Source organism: Mauremys reevesii, linkage group 13, assembly GCF_016161935.1.
Source record: "Mauremys reevesii isolate NIE-2019 linkage group 13, ASM1616193v1, whole genome shotgun sequence".
NCBI lineage: Eukaryota > Metazoa > Chordata > Testudines > Geoemydidae > Mauremys > Mauremys reevesii.
This window is the reverse complement of record NC_052635.1, coordinates 590315-609614: the sequence shown is the minus strand read 5'-3', so window position 1 is coordinate 609614 and position 19300 is coordinate 590315. Positions and strand designations below refer to the sequence as shown.

The window sequence follows — 19300 nt, the reverse complement described above, 5'->3', positions numbered from 1 at the left end:
ACAAAGTCCACCCAGGACTCTGGCCCAGATCCTCCAAGATATTTAGGCACTTGACTCCCGTTGATCTCAGCAAGGACTTGGGCTTTTATTACTGATGTTGATTTTATATGGGAGTTGCTCAGAGACCATAAAACCCTAAGGAAGGCCACCCAGGTAGCTGCAGCAGTAGTTAAAATGGACAGGCTGTTGCTTCCTGTCAGGTTCTTATTTTGTGTGAGACACTTTATCCTTCTTCGCAGGACGGTTTTGTCTTCGAAAAAGGCAGAATTAACAGCCCAGACTAGACAGGGGACCAGGGGACCAGCTGCTGTAAATCGGTCATAGCTCCACTGGAGTCAATGGGCCAGATCGGTAGCTGGGTGAATTGGTGTCCCTGCAATAAACTCAGTGATGCCAGATGCCCAGCTGGTGTAAATTCAAGTAGCCAAATTACGCCCGCTGAGCCTCTGGCCCGCTGATGGCTGTGAAGCAGACAGAGCCGAGAAAGCGGCACAGCTGTAACTAGGGCTTTAACGAGCTGCACAGTGTTTTCCTGTTGCTAGGGCAAAATGTTACCATGTAACTTCTGGTTCTCATTGCGGCTCGTTAAACATCTTGCAGTCCCTCCCTGCGATGACTTTTTAATTGTTGCCTTTGCTACCTGCTTGCAAGGTGTGCAATCCCCAGGGTTAATTAGAGAGAGCTTTGAATTAATGCCCCATGGGGCTTGTTAGCAGCAGTGTGAGAGGTTGGCAAACAGCGAGTGTATGTTTGGAAAAGGCGGCAGTTGTAGCTCAAGGGAACACGGCTGTGTGCAGAGGAAAGCTAAGCCCAGCGGAGATATTAGCAAGGCCCAAAGTCCCTCGAGAACAATTATGATGTAGCAGGCAGAAGCAAAAATATAAAGTCAGATCCCCACCAGGTGTAAATCAGCCAGAGGTCAGTCGAGTTCAGTGGGATTCAGCTGATTTACTCCTACTGACTAAATGGACCTGGGGTCCATGGAGAATTTCTCAGCAGCATCACTCACAAACGGATGCTAAAGACAAGCAGAGTGGCACATTACGCTTAAACACCCTGTGACAGCCAGATGGCTCGTGGGTGGTCTGGAAATGGGATATGGGGCCTTCCTCCTCCAATCCGGGCCTTGGCTGGCTCAGGGGCAGCTGGCTCTGATCTGGCCCTAGGTCAGGGCACTACCTGGCTCAGGGGTTAGGAATAGGATACGAGGCCTTTCCCCACTAAGTGATGCCGGCTTCAATCTGTCCCCAATCCAGGGAATTTGGCAATGACATATGGGGCAGTGGTTCCAGTCCACTAGTGGCTGTAGGGTGACCAGGTGTCCCGATTTTATAGGGACAGTCCTGATTTTTGGGTCTTTTTGTTATATAGGCTCCTATTACCCCCCACCCCGTCCCGATTTCTCACATTTGCTGTCTGGTCCCTCGAAGTGGCTGAGGGTCATTACAGCAAAGTGGCTGTTCGACTGGCTCTGTAAAAGTATCTGGCAGTGGCCCAGGCATGTAATAGTGGAAAAACTGCAACATCGGGCACCAGCTCCCAACTCCGTTGTATCATTTGTCAGAGACGCCAAGTGTCAAATGGGGGCAGTGACTCTGAACTCCCATCTCACTCCTGGTGCTGATCATGCTGGGGAACGGGTCTGAGTCGGTGCTGGCCCCAGTGCCCTAGGGGGCTCTGTGCTGCAGGGAGCAGGATGTGAGGTTCAGTAGGGGGCGCTCTCCCCTCACAGTCGGTGCTGACCCCAAAGCCCCAGGAGGGCACTAGGGGGTGCTCTCCCCTCACAGTCGGTGCTGACCCCAAAGCCCCAGGAGGGCACTGGGGGTGGGGCGCTCTCCCCTCACAGTCGGTGCTGACCCCAAAGCTCCAGGAGGGCACTAGGGGGCGCTGTGCTGCAGGGAGCAGGGTGGGAGGTTCAGTAGGGGGCGCTCTCCCCTCACAGTCCGTGCTGACCCCAAAGCCCCAGAAGGGCACTAGGGGGCGCTGTGCTGCAGGGAGCAGGGTGGGAGGTTCAGTAGGGGGCGCTCTCCTCACAGTCGGTGCTGACCCCAAAGCCCCAGGAGGGCACTGGGGGGCGCTCTCCCCTCACAGTCTGTGCTGACCCCAAAGCACCAGGAGGGAACTAGGGGGCGCTGTGCTGCAGGGAGCAGGGTGGGAGGTTCAGTAGGGGGCGCTCTCCCCTCACAGTCCGTGCTGAACCCAAAGCCCCAGGAGGGCACTGGGGCGCTCTCCTCACAGTCGGTGCTGACCCCAAAGCTCCAGGAGGGCACTAGGGGCGCTGTGCTGCAGGGAGCAGGGTGGGAGGTTCAGTAGGCGCTCTCCCTCACAGTCCGTGCTGACCCCAAAGCCCCAGGAGGGCACTGGGGGGGGGGGCGCTCTCCCCTCACAGTCGGTGCTGACCCCAAAGCTCCAGGAGGGCACTAGGGGGCGCTGTGCTGCAGGGAGCAGGGTGGGAGGTTCAGTAGGGGGCGCTCTCCCCTCACAGTCCGTGCTGACCCCAAAGCCCCAGGAGGGCACTGGGGGGGCGCTCTACCATCACAGTCGGTGCTGACCCCAAAGCCCCAGGAGGGCACTAGGGGGCGCTGTGCTGCAGGGAGCAGGGTGGGAGGTTCAGTAGGGGGCGCTCTCCCCTCACAGTCGGTGCTGATCCCAGTGCCCCAAGGTGGTGCTAAGAGGCTCAATGCAGTCGGAATTTCCCTCTTTGGGGTTACACTTGACACCAACACTTTACTTCTAGTGACCTTGTTGCTTTTCCTGAGAGCTAGCTCTGGTATCAAACCCAAACTCAGACTTAGCTTGTATCATTTTGCCTTCTTCAGTTCACATTTTTGGTTTGAACTGGCTACAGGACTCTTCTTCCTCTACTATAAGGCACTGTTATAGTGCACTGTTAAATAGCCACAGCATCCCACCCCAGAAGTGGTTACTTTAGAGCCGCCAATGAGGCATCTCACAGTTGGATTATTTAGCTAACATTTCTCAAGCAGTCTGAAGTCTTTGGATGAAAAGGCCTGAGGACTGGCAATCAATACAATTATTATTAATAATTAAAAGGATCAGGCAACAACTGCAAGTGCTGTTTAAAGTATTGCACAGGCTTTCTACTGAAAAAAAAGTATCAGTCTTTATTAACACTGCATAAATATATGACAGGTTTCCACAAGGGGAAAATGTGCTGCGTCATTACAGCTAGGCTTCATCACTCTTTATCTGAGTTATACAGACCATGAGGGATGGATTGATCAATAGATTCAATATTGTTTGCGGTGTTGTAGCCATGGTGGTCCCCAGGTCTGAGAGAGAAAAGATGGGTAAGATAATACCTTTCGTGGGGCAACTTCTGTTGGTGGAGGAGACAAGTTTTTGAGCTAAGCAAAGCTTTTCCCAGGTCTGGAGATGGGAATCAGTGTCACACCACTAAATACAAAGGACATGGACCCAGATCCTCCCACTGATTTCAATGATCTGGACTTGTATTATTGTTATTGATTTTATACGGAAGTCGCTCAGATACTGCAGTGATAAGTAATAAAATAAACAGGGCCCTCACATGGCGGGGGGGGGGGGGGAATACACTTTACCGGGGTCCAGAGGCCCTGGGGGGCCAGCCTAGGCTGCAATCCCCATTACCATGAGGAAAAAAATTAGGCTAAATTGTAGATCATGCCTGAGGATATTTATAGAAACGTATTTCCCTGTATCTATATATCTATTGTCCAGATCTTATGAGATTTGCTGGAGCTAATCAGAAGCAGCCTCAAGCCACATTCTGAACAGTGAGTTGCTGGGCCTCATGTCCTCCTCTGTAATAGAGAACATGCTTGTGCCTTTAAACTAGGCAGGGGCGGCTCCAGACCCCAGCATGCCACGGGGGGCGCTCTGCTGGTCACCAGGAGGGTGGCAGGCGGCTCCGGTGGACCGGCGACCGGCAGAGCGCCCCCCACAACGTGCCGCCATGCTTGGGGTGGCAAAATGGCTAGAGCCGCCCCTGAAACTAGGACATGTAGTTTGAGACTGAGAAACAGAGACTTGTGCTCCTCTGTGTGATGTGGCCTATCGAGATAAGAACTACCAGTCCCAGAGTTCCTTGTGCATAGGCAGGGACAGCTGGTGTGGGGGCAAAGCACCATAAGACAGTGGGAGCCTGTCAAGGTTCCTCCCCGACTCTGAACTTTAGGGTACAGATGTGGGGACCTGCATGGACACTTCTAAGCTTAATTGCTAGCTTAGATCTGGTAACACTGCCACCATCCAGAAATTTCAGTGTCTGGATCACTTTCTGTCCCCCCAAAAGCTTCCTCTCCCTGGGCAGCCTTGAGAGGCTTTTTCACCAAGTTCCTGGTGAACACCGATCCAACCCCTTGGATCTTAACACAATGAGAATTTAACCATCCCCCCTCCTTTCCCCCACCAATTCCTGGTGAGTCCAGATCCAATCCCCTTGGATCTTAACACAAGGAAAAAAATCAATCAGGTTCTTAAAAAGAAAGCTTTTAATTAAAGAAAGAAAGGTAAAAATTATCTCTGTAAAATCAGGATGGAAAATACTTTACAGGGTAATCAGATTTATATAGCCCAGAGGAACCCCCTCTAGCATTAGGTTCAAAATTACAGCAAACAGAGGTAAAATCCTCTCAGCAAAAAGGAACATTTACAAGTTGAGAAAACAAAAATAAGACTAACACGCCTTGCCTGTCTATTACTTACAAGTTTGAAACATGAGAGACTGATGCAGAAAGATTTGGAGAGCCTGGATTCGTGTCTGGTCCCTCTTAGTCCCAAGAGCGAACAACCCCCAAACAAAGAGCACAAACAAAAGACTTCCCTCCACCAAGATTTGAAAGTATCTTGTCCCCTTATTGGTCCTCTGGTCAGGTGTCAGCCAGGTTTACTGAGCTTCTTAACCCTTTACAGGTAAAAGAGACATTAACCCTTAACTATCTGTTTATGACAGAGCCAGTGCTGCTGCTTCTTCTGGTAGGAGTTACAGGCCCAAAATATCTGTGAGTAAGTGTTTAATTCACTCACAGTCACACGCACCGAGGGTGTCCAGATGTCCCGATTTTAAAGGGTCAGTCACATTTTTGGGGACTTATTCTTATATAGACAGCTATTACCCCCCACCCCCGTCCCGTTTTTTCAGAGTTGCTATCTGGTCACCCTACACACACCCCAAACTGCCATGTCTGGTGGTGGCTCAGATACAAATCAGGCAGCCAGAAACGTAAGGAGGTCAAAGAAAGGGAACTATCCTCCAGGTTTTCAAATCAGACAAGGCCTTTCTGCAGTCAGGCAACATACTAACTAGGGAAGCAACTGAACAAAATAAGATGAAAATGCTTTCAATATAGAGACTGTGTGTGTGGCACTGGCAATTGATGACAAAGAGAAGCTGCCAGAACATGCATCACGTGACTCCAATCTAATGCGTGAAGATAGCCAAGTAGTATCACAGTTAGCGCCACCCCGTTCAGAAGGTTTACAAGACGCAGGAGGGAGTCGTGCTTGTGAGATTGTATGTATGCGGTGAGGGATCGCGGTATGTGTATGTACATGGGTACATGTATGTTACATGTTTGTACTGGGCCCCAAAAAACTTATGCTTGGGCCCTGAGAATAAAACCATAAGGAGGGTAATACAGGCAGCTGCAGCAATAATTAAAATGCTCAGTCTGTCACTTCTCTTCAGGTTCTTATGTCGTATGAGACACTTTATCCTAAGGGGTTCACACACGTGGTTGGAGACCACTTGAAATGAAATGGTCACTTCACACCTCCGCAGGCATAGGACAAAGGAAGGCACCACAGTATGTTACAGCCAACTGTTGTAATGAGCCATAAACCCAGTGACTCTGCTTGCTGGGATTGCCTCCAAGACCTTTTCCACTCAGCTGATTCTGAAGAGCTTGACACTTCATCCTGCTCTCTGTGATCCAAAAACTCTCTTCTACTCCAGATCTCATCACTCAGGTCCCTTTATTCGGCATACAGCAAACCTACACTGAGTTGATCCGACTCAAGTGTAGGGGGTGACATACCACACATCCAAAGTTAGACAGCCAGCATGTTCCTTTAAATACATTAGATAGATAGATAGATACACACACATGACATTGCACGTACTACACATTGCAACACACGTTTGGGGGTTGGCTTGGTTACTTTGCAGCATGCTCTGTCCAAGCACTGTCCACACTCAACCAACTCTTTACCTCATCTCTACATTCCTAACTTACCTTGTCCACTGTTATCTCCTTTGCAGTAAATGGGCGTCCTTGGGTGTTCTCCCTCTTATCTTACCTGACTCAGAAACTTACTTATTTTATTTAGCACAGACATTCTGTTTTCAGCCTAATGATCTGTTTACCTCCCTAATTCTATCCTCCAAGAAATGAGACCTGCCTCCATGTGTTAATTACTCATGTCTGGCCAGGCCTCAGCTACATGTCCCTGCTTCTGTCTTTCTCTTTTATATTAGCAGTCGTTTCAGCTGCATCATCTTCCTCCCTTTCTGGACTCTCTTTTTCAAGTTTACCCAGCAACACAAACTCAAGACCACAGAAGTTGTACTTATTTGAACCACCTTCAATATTAGCTTTAAGTACAAACCACAGAGTGCAAGTTCAGCTCCTCTGGGACAGCCCACTAGGGGGCAATTCCACTTTATAAGCTTGCTTTGCTTTTAAAGCATCCTTTGGTAATTGTAACTTCGCTTTTTATTTTAATGAGAGTATGAAAAGGTTTTAAATATAAAAATCTTTCCATTTATCACCCCAGGAAATTGAGGTGTGAAACAGAACCTGGGCCAATTGGAATAACATTCCCTGGTCCATACCAGACATGATTCTCTTCAGCCATCACACAAGACTCATTATCAGCAGCATAGGCAGTTTTTACTTACCAACGTCCCAGTGTCTCAACCACCTTGTGCAATTTGAAGCCTGTTCCCCTAAAGTGAACCCACATGCCGCAACTCATTCCACCTGCACATGTAACCATCCCCCAGGGACAAACAGATGCATGAGTCTGGGACTTTCCAGACCTTGTATTGTCTTGTAACACTATTGGGGGAGGCAAAGCAAACTTCTTCCACACTGTAGGAGCTGTAGCACTTTCCACATTGAACTTCATGGCATTGGACCCTTGTTAATTTTCTGACCCTGTACCTCCCTCCTACCACATTTTGATCTTTTCTGTGGTGATAAAAGAGGGCAGACTTTGTTCTCTGCCACTTAAGGCCTCTTTAACGTTACATAGCATATATTTCCCATTTACTAAGCATCATTGGCTTTGCTTTTTACCTTTCATGATAGGAAATTAACTTTAACATACATTAAAAACACATTTACAACATCATACATACAAAACAGTTAATAACTCTTACTGAATTCTTTCAAAACACAGTTAGAACCCTTGCTCATGCAATGGATACCGTATGTCTGCTGCTAGCTTCTGTTGAAATGCTTGGTCATGTTTCCACAGCATCTCTGTCAGCTTGGTTTCAGAGTGACTGTCATACCAGTTCTCATGTTACGCTCCTTCCAGTTTAACTGGTGTCTCACTGTGGCAGCCTTATGCATTTTAAAAGTTTATTTTTTTGTCCATAAAGTACTTTCTGTTGTGTTTTTTAACCATTTTTAACCAAACCCTAGTGACTGCAGATAGGTGGAATTCAATAGCAGTTGACACATTCATAAACTATACATTGTTAAACAACATTTTCTCCATAGATTTAACGCCAAACCATTTGTTGGATTTGTTTCCAATCTAGGGCATTTCAATCTTTTGTATAATTGCTTCATTTTAATACAAATATTCTTTTTCCATTTACAAATCACTTCCATGCAGGTTTTTACTTCCTAATCACATTTACTTTACACTGCAGATAAACAGAACTCTTGGAGAAGCGTGATAATGGTTAAGCTCCACTTCTTATATTCATTGATCTTTCTTGGTGCCGGGTTGGTTTCTGCTTCCAAAGCGCAGCCATCTGCAAAAGAAAAAACAGCCCCTTGTGGCTCCTCCTTGGAGTCTCTGTAGGATTTTGTGTTTCCCCTTTTATACTGTACACTCATGTTCTGAGAGAATGCACCTTCCTTCCACAGTGCAACCCTTACCCTTGATTAAATCCTGTTAGCTCCATGTCTGATCTATCAGGCCTCATCCTCAAAGGAGACCTGCACAACTTGGGAACCTCAATTCATAACGCTGGACACTAAAAACAGGGACTTAGAGACACTGGTTATATGGCTCATGACAACAATTTGTAAAACTCTGTTGCCTACTAACCCTGCTTTGCCCTACAACTGCAGAGACATTCATTGCATTTTAAGTGGTGTCCTACAACATGTGTGACCCCTTATGCTTAACAATCCGTCCCTTCCTGATATTTAGCTGTGACACTCTGGTTTCCTTCTAGAGAACTGAGGAACAGCTCTGTGAGACTGTGAAACTCAGAAGTCAAAGGCTTGTTGTCCCCTGCACCAACAGATGTTGCTCCAGGAGAAGATATTACCTCGCTCACCCACCTTGTCTCGCTCCAATAAACAGACATTCAGCTGGAATTCTCAAAGGTGGCTAAAGGAATCGGACACCCTATGGAAATTCGGCATTTATCTCTCTTGGGATTCTTTGAAAGTTTCAGCTTTTGGTTCCATTCTGAGACAGCGCTGATCCATAAGCCAGTCGCCTCAGGGCCTTTTTCATCTCCTTGTTCCTCAGCGTGTATATGAAAGGGTTCAAAAGGGGGGTGAACATGGTGTAGAACACAGACACTGCCCCGTCGGATACGTGACTCGAATAGGAGCGCACGTATACAAACAGCAGTGGCGCATAGAACAGCAGCACCAGGCTGAGGTGGGCACTGCAGGTGGAGAACTGGGCCCGCAGCCTCCCCTGGGCCGTGTGGATCTTCAGGACGGCGGATGCGATGTAGGCGTAAGAAATGCAGATCAGCAGGAAGCAGCCAGCTGCCACCACCCCGATGTTGGCCAGAATGACAGCTTTGTTGGCAGCCGTGTCGGCACAGGCCAGCTTCAGCACAGAGGGGATGTCGCAGACAAAGTATTCCACCCGGTTGGGGCCACAGTAGGGCAGGCGGAAGGTCAGGGTGGTGTGGATCGTGGCACAGAGTGAGCCGGTGAGCCAGGTGCCGGCTGCCAGCCCCATGCAGGCCCTTCCGCTCATGACCACGGTGTAGCGCAGAGGGTGGCAGATGGCCAGGAAGCGGTCATAGGCCATCACCGTGTAGAGGAAGCACTTGGTGCTGGCCAGGAAATGGAAGGCGTAGAGCTGCACCGCACAGCCGCCGAAGGAGATGGTCCTGCCGCCAGGCCCCGCCAAGCCAGCCAGGATCTTGGGCATGGCGACGGAGGAGAGGCAGGCGTCGAGGAAGGAGAGGTGGCCGAGGAAGCAGTACATGGGCAGGGTGTGGAGTCGGGGATCGCAGAGCACAGTCAGCAGGGTGAGGGTGTTGCCCAGCAGGGTGAACAGGTAGAGGAGGAGGAAGAGAAGGAAGAAGAGAGAGGGAAGCTCCCTGGTGTTCGAGAGTCCCTCCAGGACGAATTCTGTCACGGGTGTTTGGTTTCCTGCTTCCATCTGCTCCGCCCCATGCAGAGCAACAACAGCTAGAACAGAGTGAATTATTCATCCCCTCCGGTATCTCTCTAGACCCCATGACTGTTGCATCTCAGATTTTTAAATGTATTTATCCTCACAATACCCCTCCGAGGGACGGAATTAGCTTCCCATTTTTACAGCCAGTGATTGGAGGCACAGAAAAGCTCATAGACAAACAAGAACCCTGTGTCAGAGCAGGAGAGTTGAACTCAGGTTTCTCAAATCCACAGCTAATGACTTAACCGCTGGACCATCCTTCCTCTCATCTTGCCTCCTCTCACATCAGTTGTGAACAATGTCCTGCTAGTGTAGACAGATAGTTTGATTACCGGTCTGTCCCCTTCTGACCAATCAATATACACCTCCACCCCGATATAACGCTGTCCACGGGAGCCAAAACATCTTACTGCATTATAGGTGAAACCGCGTTATGTCGAACTTGCTTTGATCTGCCGGAGTGCGCAGCCCCGCCCCCCGAGCACTGCTTTACCGCGTTATACCTGAATTTATGTTATATCGGGTTGCGTTATATCGGGGTAGAGGTGTAGTTAGATTATCTATCTATCTATCTATCTATCTATCTATCCTCATACAAGACCATCTTGTGTCTCCTGCACATTATCTATCTATCTATCTTGGTTCTTCTCTTGTCACCCGTCCCCAGCCCGTTGAATTCAGGGGAAGTGTGGTGCAGAGATGCCGAGTGTTACAAAGCACTGAGTGATGCTGGAAGCTGACTCTGTTGGCCCCTGTGTCTACTGCACAATTTCCGCTCAGATTCCAATGCCTGCCCATGCAGGAAAGTCAGCGTCCAGAGAGCCTGCACAGGTGCCAGGCAGCATGAAATCCAGGAGGACTGCATAAAGCAGGAAGGGTGGTAACCCGTCCTGATCAGGGAATGAGCTGACCCCAAACTAGAGAGGTTAGGGAGAAATGACCCACTAGAGGTAGGTAAACTCTTAGCTGCCCTCTGTACGGTGTCTCTTGTACCATCCTATGAAGCAGCTGGTATCAGCCACTGTCTGAGAGCAGAGCCTGGGCTGGATGAACCTTGGGTTAACCTGGTCTGGCAGTCCCTCTGTCCCTAAACAAAAGCACGTTCTCTGGCTCAGATGCACTCACCTCTCTCACGGTACAGGGATGAGGAACAGCCGCTTCATTGGGCTGGTCTACACTAAGGGGAAAAATCGATATAAGATACGCAACTTCAGCTACGTGAATAACGTAGCTGAAGTCGAAGTATCTTATATCGATAACTTACCCGTCCTCACAGCGCGGGATCGATGTCCGGGGCTCTCCATATCGACGCCGCCACCGCCGTTCGGGGCGGTGGAGTTCCGGAATCGATAGAAGCGCGTTCGGGGATCGATATATCGCGTCTAGATGAGACGCGATATATCGATCCCTGAAAAATCGATCGCTACCCGCCGATACGGCGGGTAGTGTAGACGTAGCCTGTAGTCTCTGCTGTGGCAAAGTGCCTGACTCACCCAAGTATTTCAATGCTACTTTCAGCTTTGAGACCATTAGCTCCCAGGAGTGTGGGGAGCAATTGTCTGAAGCAAACACAGGCTAATCCTTGCCCCTGGTCTCCTGTTCCCAGGCCCTGTCAGCAGGGGAGAGCAGGCATCCCATCAGAATTCTTCATTCAGTGTTTGACATTCGCTACCAGGGCTGGAGTGTTGCTAGCTACATGGAGATCATTTTAAGATGCCTCTGGCAGCTTCCAAGGTCTCGGGAGCTTTCCTGGGACGCGTCTGCATCAAGCATGATCTAGTTGTGTAAAACCAGCAGGGGATCACTCAGACAGGCCAGGCCCTGTGGGGAGAATCCCAGCCCTGAGATCTCAGAGGGGCTGTGGGTGGGACTGAGGGGCATCAGCCAGGCTAAAGCTGGGGGAAGCAGTGGGTACCCCCAGCAGAGCCCCATCCAGTGTAAGTCAGCCACAGCTCCACTGTATTAGATCAGATGAGCATGTGGCCATGATAATACCCCCAGATAAATAATTCTTGCCTCATTTACCATCTGTGGGGCTGGGAAGGAATTTTTCCCCAGGTCAGATTGTCAGTGACCATGGGGTTTTCTTGCCTTCCTCTGCAGTGGGGGTCACTTGCCAGGATCATCTGGGTATGTCTCACTAAATCAATTCCCTGCCAGTGCAGGGCTTTCAGGTGATGGTGCACCTCGGTCCCTCCTCTTCTCTGCCTGGGGCCCAGAATAGGTTTGTTTGCTGAGGGCTGTAACACCTGGGTCTAATTTCATGTGTTGGGTCTAGTGGGAGGATGCTGGGTGGCCTCTGAGATACCGATGGGCCGACTGGCTGTGCCAATGGTCCCATCTGGATGTAAACTCTGTGGCATTTCACAAAAATTGCAGAAGCCTCCATTCTATGTCATCCTCTGCCTGGACAGCATGTTACTGGCGGTTTGTATAGAGAGACAGTGTGTGTGAGAGAGAGACAGACAGACAGACTGAAGGGTTAAAATCCATGTGCATTTTATATAACAACCTGGTGTATGGATTGTGTTAGCTCTTTCACAGGCCCAAAGTCCAGTTTGGTTAAGAGACCAGAGGCCTAGCAAATGGTAATTTGCTAAAAGAAGCAGAATAAACGAAGATAACCTTGCTTGCTAAGATAGGCCTGGTCAGCAAAATTGCCAAATGTTGGAACAATAACTGAATACTGTGTCTTATGCAAAGTTGCAAATAGAACAAAGCAGCCCTGTTTCTGCTGTGTTAGTGTTTTCTGTAGGGAGATATTCTTCCCACACTCCAGCCTTGAGTTTATGAAAGGTTGGAACATGTCAGTATAAGATATGGCCTCCTCCCTTTCCCAGGGACCAATGCCTGCCTTAAAACACAAAGGAGACAATTTTTATTGCCATAGACTTTCACTGTTTCTTTGCTTTATCCCCTAGGAATGTACCTGTTGGACAATCAAAGGAGCTACTTCATTCTTACGGACCCCAAATCAAAATGCAACATCTATATTTTATGCTAATACACATAGGCATGCGCAGCACATTTCATTAGGGTGTGCACTCACCCAGGGAATTTTTTTTTTAAAGGCGAACATCATAAAGGTTGGGGTGGGGAGTGCAGGGTGTGGGATGGTGTGCTGTGTGCTGGATGGGGCTCTGGGCTGGGGATTGGGGCAGAGGAGGGGTGCTGCGTATATGTGGGGGCTCTGGGAAGTGGTTTGGTGTTCTGGTGGGGGCTTAGGGCAGGGGGGTGGGGTGCAGGAGGGGTGCGAGGAGCAGGCAGAGGGCTCAGGGCAGGGGGGTGGGGTCCAGGAGGGGTGCGAGGGGCAACAGCGGGCTCCGGGCAGGGGCTGGGGGTGCAGGAGGGTGTGGCAGGGGCTCAGGGCAGGGGTTGGGGTGCAGGAGGGTGCGTGAAGGGGCTCAGGGTAGGGGGTTGGGGTGCGAGGAGCAGGCAGAGGGCTCAGGGCAGGCAGGAGGGGTTCGGGCTCTGGCCCGGTGCCATTTACCCACAGCGGCACGCTCCCTGCCTGCCTGCCCTGGCCCCACACCGCGCCACTCACCATGTCCCTGCACAGCCCCTGGGGAGCAGGCACAGGGCTCCACGGGCTGCACTTGCCACACCTCCAGGTAACTCCCCCAAAGCTCCCATTGGCCATGGTTCCCCATTCCCGGCCAATGGGAGCTGCGGGGGGTGGTGCCTGGAGCAACACACGGAGCCCTCTGGCCCCACCCCACCCCGGGCCCCAGGGACGTGGTGCCACGCCGGCCACTTCTGAGAGCAGCATGGGGCCTGCGGCATCACGGGGGGCACCTTAGGGCTTTGGATCCAGCCCGCGGGCATTAGGGTGTGCCTGGGCACACCCAGCACACCCTGTGCACACGCCTATGCTAATACATTTCATTAAAGTACTAATTAAATGTTAACTTGTTAACTTAAAACCATGGGCGAAGACATTATGTAACCTTTAACCATTGGCTAATGTGCTACCTTGTCTTGCTGCTCGAACCTATCCGGGGGTGTGGGACTGCCCACCCCGTCACTTTCCCCCACCCATAAAAAATCCATATATTCCATTGTAATCAATTGATGAACAGTGTCTCTGAGCCTAATAAGCCAGGTGACACTCCGCCAGCGCTGTGCGTAAGAAACTCCTGTGCTTGGCCTCTACACAGGTGGATTTATGTCCTTCACAGACAGAGTGGGAGACTGGTCTCCGCTGTGAAATGCCCTATTGGTTGTGTGACTGGACGTGTCTTTTGCACATAGTATCTTAGGAGGGAATCTTAAAAGGGTAAGAGCTCTGGGGCGCTGGCCTCAGTTTCTAGCTGTCCTTCTCGTCAACCCACTTCTCTGTTCAGGGTTTGCAATTTTGTTTTGTTTTGTTTTTTCTCTCAGACAATCGTGATTCATGGGTGGGGGACGGGGATTCCCTCCTCTCTTACTTTTCCAAGTCTGGGGTTTTCTTTTCAGTTTCAAGCTGTTTCAGCGTTTCCCCGTTAACTCTAATGGGCCACCATTGACTTTTCCTGGCTGGACAAGGGATGGGTAGTTTTGTGAGAACCCTCCTCCCCCTGTGAGGTGTACTGGAATTTGTAGTACCGGTCATGAGCATATGATTAAAGACAGAGATTGATAACCACAATCTGTATTCATACCTCATCCTGGCCATCAAGTTCAGAACATTACAAGCTTTCATACAAGACCTTACCTGGTATATATTTTTGCACAATGACGTTGTATGCAACCAGTGGATTTGATTGTCTGTTTGGGGGGTTCAGACCCCCCTGTCTTCCTGTTAGGTGTCTGGACCCTCCAGTTCCCTCCCACCCCCACTGTTACCCTTAGACCCAACTCCCCTCCCAGCTCTAGTGGTAGAATCCAGGAGTCTGGATTCCCAGCCCCTCCTCTCCCCAATCTAACCTGCTAACCCCCACTACCTTCTCACAGCATCGACTACAACCCAGGAGTCCCCCACCCATCCCCCAGTCCCTTCTCTAAGTGTTCAACAATTGGAACAAATGTTCCCAGAGGTAGGAGGAGAACCCAGGAGTGTGACAAAGTGGGACTGTTCTTAATGTTTCCTCTGAATACTGTAGGGGTGCCTCAGTTTCCCCTATGCATTTCTTAAGTCTCTAGGTGGTGGGATAAGAGGGTGTAATTGTTGCAGAGGAAAGGATCAGTGTGCATAAATAGCCAACACTCTGTCTCCTGGCAACTAATGGCCTGGGCCCTTCCCCCCTGCAAGGAGATGCTAAAGGGCTTGGAGAACAAAGGAATCAGGTGACCTCCTGGCCCGGGAAAGGGACAAAGCCCAGAGGAGGAGGGGCTGGAGAGTCAGTTTGGAACTGGCTGGGGACGAGCAGTGAAGTGCAGACATGGGGGTCTGGCTCACTGCCCCCCAGAATGGACCCAGCTGAGGTGTCCTATTCTCTGCACCTACAAGCTCTGTTTTAGAGCGTGTTCCTGTCATCTAATAAACCTCTGTTTTACTGGCTGGCTGAGAGTCACATCTGACTGCGAAGTGGGGGTGCCGGACCCTCTGGCTTCCCCAGGACCCTGCCTGGGTGGACTCGCTGTGGGAAGCGCACAGAGGGGCAGAGGATGCTGAATGCTCCAAGGTCAGACCCAGGAAGGTGGAAGCCGTGTGAGCTTCTTGCCCTGAAGACAGAACAGGGGAGTCCTGACTTCTGTCTCCAGGACCCTCTCTCCTGTCCAATTCTCAGGCAGCTCCTGCTGGCAGCAGGATAACCTTGGCTCAGGCCCTGGCAGTTTCCTGCCCCCCAGTCTCTCGAGGGCAGCTTTCATCTCCTTCTTCCTCAGCGTGTAGATGAGGGAGGGCTCTCCTCTCTGGATCAGCACTGACTGCAATACTCCAATATGATGCATGGGGCGCTGTTCTGCAGGGAAGTGGGGCAGGTGATCAATAGAGGGAGCTGTCCACTAGCAGCCAGGGCTGAACCCAATGCACCAGTGCACTGCTACAGGGTGCTGTGCTGCAAGGAGCAGGGCAGGGGCTCAGTAGTGCAGTTGTTGGTGTCACTAGGCATAAATCTAGGTAACGTGGGAGGATGGAAGACCACAAGTGTCGATGAAGTCTTCTTGCTCTAGGCCTATGTGAACCAAAGTACTTCCATGTTAAGTGCTTCTGTTAGCCTTACTAAACTTTTGTAACCTCCTGTGCTATGTGCTGACTCCTAGCAGCTGCAAGGCCCGTTAGCACTAGATGCAGCCAATATTAGATAAGATAGGCGGAAAGCAGATGCTGTAATCAAGGTTATATACATGAGAAAGTAGCCCCCACAGTGGAAAAGTACAAAAACAAAAAAAGGGGGTATAAATACTGGGACCGCCTGCGTGGGTGTGCAGGATTTGAGATGGCTATTTCTCCCTTGCACCGTATTTGAGATCAAATAAACTTGGTTTGCTTCTCCACCCTGGTGTGTTAATTAGTGCGACGCACACCAGGCAACAAACCCCACTGTTGCCCCCCCTCGGGCCCTCTGGGCCGGCAACACAGTGACACTCCCCCCGCCACACCACCACCAGTATCTCCCACCCTACAACACCCCACATTTCCCTACACAAATACACACCTGTTCCCCCTCCCTCCTGCGACCCACATTCCCCTGTGCATATATACATGTTTCCTCTTCCTCCTGCACCCTGTGGTCACACGCACACACTACTTCCTTCTCTCCTGCACGCCTCATTCCCCTGCACTCCCACACCAGTTCCACTCCTTCTTGCATTCCTCTTTTCTCTGCCTACACACACAATGTTTCCTTTCCCTCTTGCCCATGTCCCCACACAATCTAAGTTTCCTCTGCCTGCCCTCTCAGTTGCTTTGGCAAATATATATAATCATGTGAATGGTAATTTTGGCGGTTATTTTTCATAACCGGAGGTTTATCTGCCAGCACATAAAATTGTCTCCTTTAGAGAAACTCACAAAGAACTTCCATCTTTCAAAATGGCCTCCCACCTCCTTAGTTCTCAAGGGGAGTGAAACCACAGCTTCCCTTAGATGAGCTGCCCTTTTCAAAATGGCCACCCTCCCCTTGTTTCCAGCATGAATGAAGCCAGAAGCCACCACTTTTAAGGCTTTTATGGGCAGCCTGTGGCTTCAGTCCTGGTGAGAACAATGGGAGACAGATGACCACCAAACTGGGTGAGTTATTTCCTGAGTCTCATTGAGAACAACAGGAGATGTCAGCCATCTTGGAAGAGGAAAGTGCCAGTTCTACATGGACTTCTCTGTAGTAGCAAGTTGTTCATCAGACCCTTCTGAAGGAGAAATTTTCACTTATGAAAAGTAAAGGTGGGGCGGGAATGACCATTAATTCTAATTAAAGTCTTCAACTGTAATCAATACACAAGATTTCAGTGAATTTTAACCATAAAGGCAGTTTGACACCTCAGAGCTATTGTTATTAAGATCCTTCAGCTCAAAGAAATGATCCAACACCAGGTGTTAAATATTAAAAGGACCCATTTTAATCCATAAACAAATTAACTGATTTATTGGTAAATTGTCAGAAAAGTAATTCAGTGTAAGAGCTATATTTGCCTATGCTGTGATTTTTTTCATAGATTCCTGGATTTTAAGGCCAGGACCATAAGATCATCTGGTAACACAGGCCAAAGAATTCCATATGGTTACTCCTGTAGTGAGTCCAATAACTTGTGTTTGACTAGAGGCTATCTTCCAGAAAGGCATCCCACCTCAATCCGAAGACTTCCAGAGACAGAGAATCCACCACTTCCCTTGGTTGCTGCTGTTAATAATTAATCACCTTTCCTGTTAAAAAAACGCATGGCTTGTTTCTAATTTGAGTTTGTTGGACTTCAGCTTCCAGTTATTAGTTCTTGTTGTGTCTTTCTCTGCTGGATTAAAGAGGTATTAGTACCTGCTCTTTTCTCCCCATGAAGGTTCTTATACACCTGGGATCGGCAACCTTTGGCACGCAGCTCGCCAGAGTAAGCACCCTGGCTGGCTGAGCCAGTTTGTTTACCTGCCACATCCACAGGTTCAGCTGAGCATGGCTCCCACTGGCCACGGTTCACCGCTCCAGTCCAATGGGGCAGTGGGAAGCGGCACAGGATGAGGCATGTGGTGGCTGCCACTTCCCGCCACCCCCATTGGCCTGGAGCAGCGAACCGCGGCCAGTGGGAGCTGCAATTGGCCAAACCTGCGGATGCAGCAGGTAAACAAACCAGCCCGGCCAGCCACGGTGCTTACCCTGGCGAGCCGCATGCCAAAGGTTGCCGATCCCTGTTATACATTGTCATCAAGTCACCTCTTGATCTTCTTTCTGATAAGATTGACCTCCTTAAAGCTCTCTCAGTGAAGCAAATTTTTCCAGCCCTCAAGTCATTTTTATGGGTCGTCTCTGAACCCTCTCCAATTCCTTTGTACATAACAAAGATGTTGAGTCCTTGCTTTAAGTCCAAACCTTACTCCTGGGGGAATACTGTGCCAAAAAATAAAAAATTCTGCAACACAAAATTAAAAATACTGTGCACAATATTTGAAAATTCTGCAAAATTCTGCATCAAATTATGCATTTTGTGTCAAAATAACACAATATAATCACATCAGTTTCAATAATTTTGAGGCATTTCATTCCAAAAATACCTGTCAGCAAGTATGTCCATAACAATACAAACAACAAAAAATTCAGAAAAATGTTTTTTGACAAATAGATTCCTTCCTAGGCATATTAATACAGAACTCTGAGTAATAATCCATTTAAACTACAATAGAGCCCCGTATTTCCCACACCCCTCAGAAGTAGTGCAAAGGCTGTGGGGAGTCGGGGTAATGGAGGAGCTGAGGGAGAGGGAAGGAAATTGCTGGGAAGAAGCCTGGGTGTGAACTTGGGGCTGTTGGGTGTGGGTGGGAAAAGTATGGACAGGTTATTTTGTGGGGTGGGAAAGGATTGATAGGGAGCTTCCTGCATGCAGACCCTCGCTGGCACCTAGCCTTTACATACAGTCAGGTACCTCTGTCCCTGTCCCTATGTGTTCCTGCACCCCCATGTATCCTGGAAACCCCTGTCCACATATGTCCCTCCACCCCACTCAGACACCCTCTCCCTCCCTATGTGGCCCTGCACCTCCTCCCCCTGTCCCTGTGTGGCTCTGTGCCCCCACCCACCTACCTATCCCTCTCCCTATGTGTCCCTGTTCCCTCTCTCTGTCATCATGTGTCTCTGTGCCCCCATTCAACAACCCCCTGTCCGTATGTGTCCCTGTACCCCCTTCCCCTGACCCCATGTGTCTCTCTGCCCCCATCCATCCACTCCTCTGTCCCTGTGTGTCCCTGTACCCCATCCTCCTGTCCCCGTGTGTCTCTCTGTCCCCACCCAGCCATCTCCCTCTTCCTATGCGGCTTTGTTCCCCAGTATCACAAAATTCCCCCACGAATACCGTGATCTTGTTGGAGTTGGAGGGCTGCTGTACTGTGAAAAGTGAGGAGAAGTGGTGCCCAGGACGTATGCTGCCCTCTGTCTGCACAGCGGTGAATTTCACCCTCACACATAACCACACAAGGGCACGAATACATCCCTGTGCACAGAGACACAGCGAAGGGGCAGGGGAACAGAGGGGGACACAAACCAAGGCCAAAGCTCTGTTGGCTTCAGAGGCCTCCAGCTGCACGTCTGGCCCAGGTTCCTCCTATTTCACACCCCTGGGGGAT

General features: G+C 49.8%; 1 protein-coding gene across 2 annotated transcripts; it reads right to left on the bottom strand.

The window, feature by feature from the left end:
* Positions 1-204: 204 nt before the first annotated feature.
* LOC120381161 (olfactory receptor 10S1-like) lies at positions 205-9647 on the bottom strand. 2 transcript variants are annotated; one of them, XM_039499289.1, is made up of 2 exons: positions 8683-9647; positions 205-231 (listed from the first exon to the last, which is right to left on the bottom strand). In XM_039499289.1, exons 1-2 carry the CDS (start codon positions 9595-9597, stop codon positions 205-207), a joined length of 942 nt encoding a protein of 313 aa, XP_039355223.1. In that variant the 5' UTR covers positions 9598-9647. The 2 variants fall into 2 exon arrangements, with proteins under 2 accessions (XP_039355223.1, XP_039355222.1); XM_039499288.1 differs by lacking the exon at positions 205-231 and having other exon boundaries at positions 8641-9647.
* Between the last annotated feature and the right edge of the window lie 9653 nt (positions 9648-19300).

What these genes read in the sequence shown, in the direction of transcription:
- LOC120381161 (XM_039499288.1), bottom strand. Translation starts at nt 9,597, where the DNA reads ATGGAAGCAGGAAACCAAACACCCGTGACAGAATTCGTCCTGGAGGGA.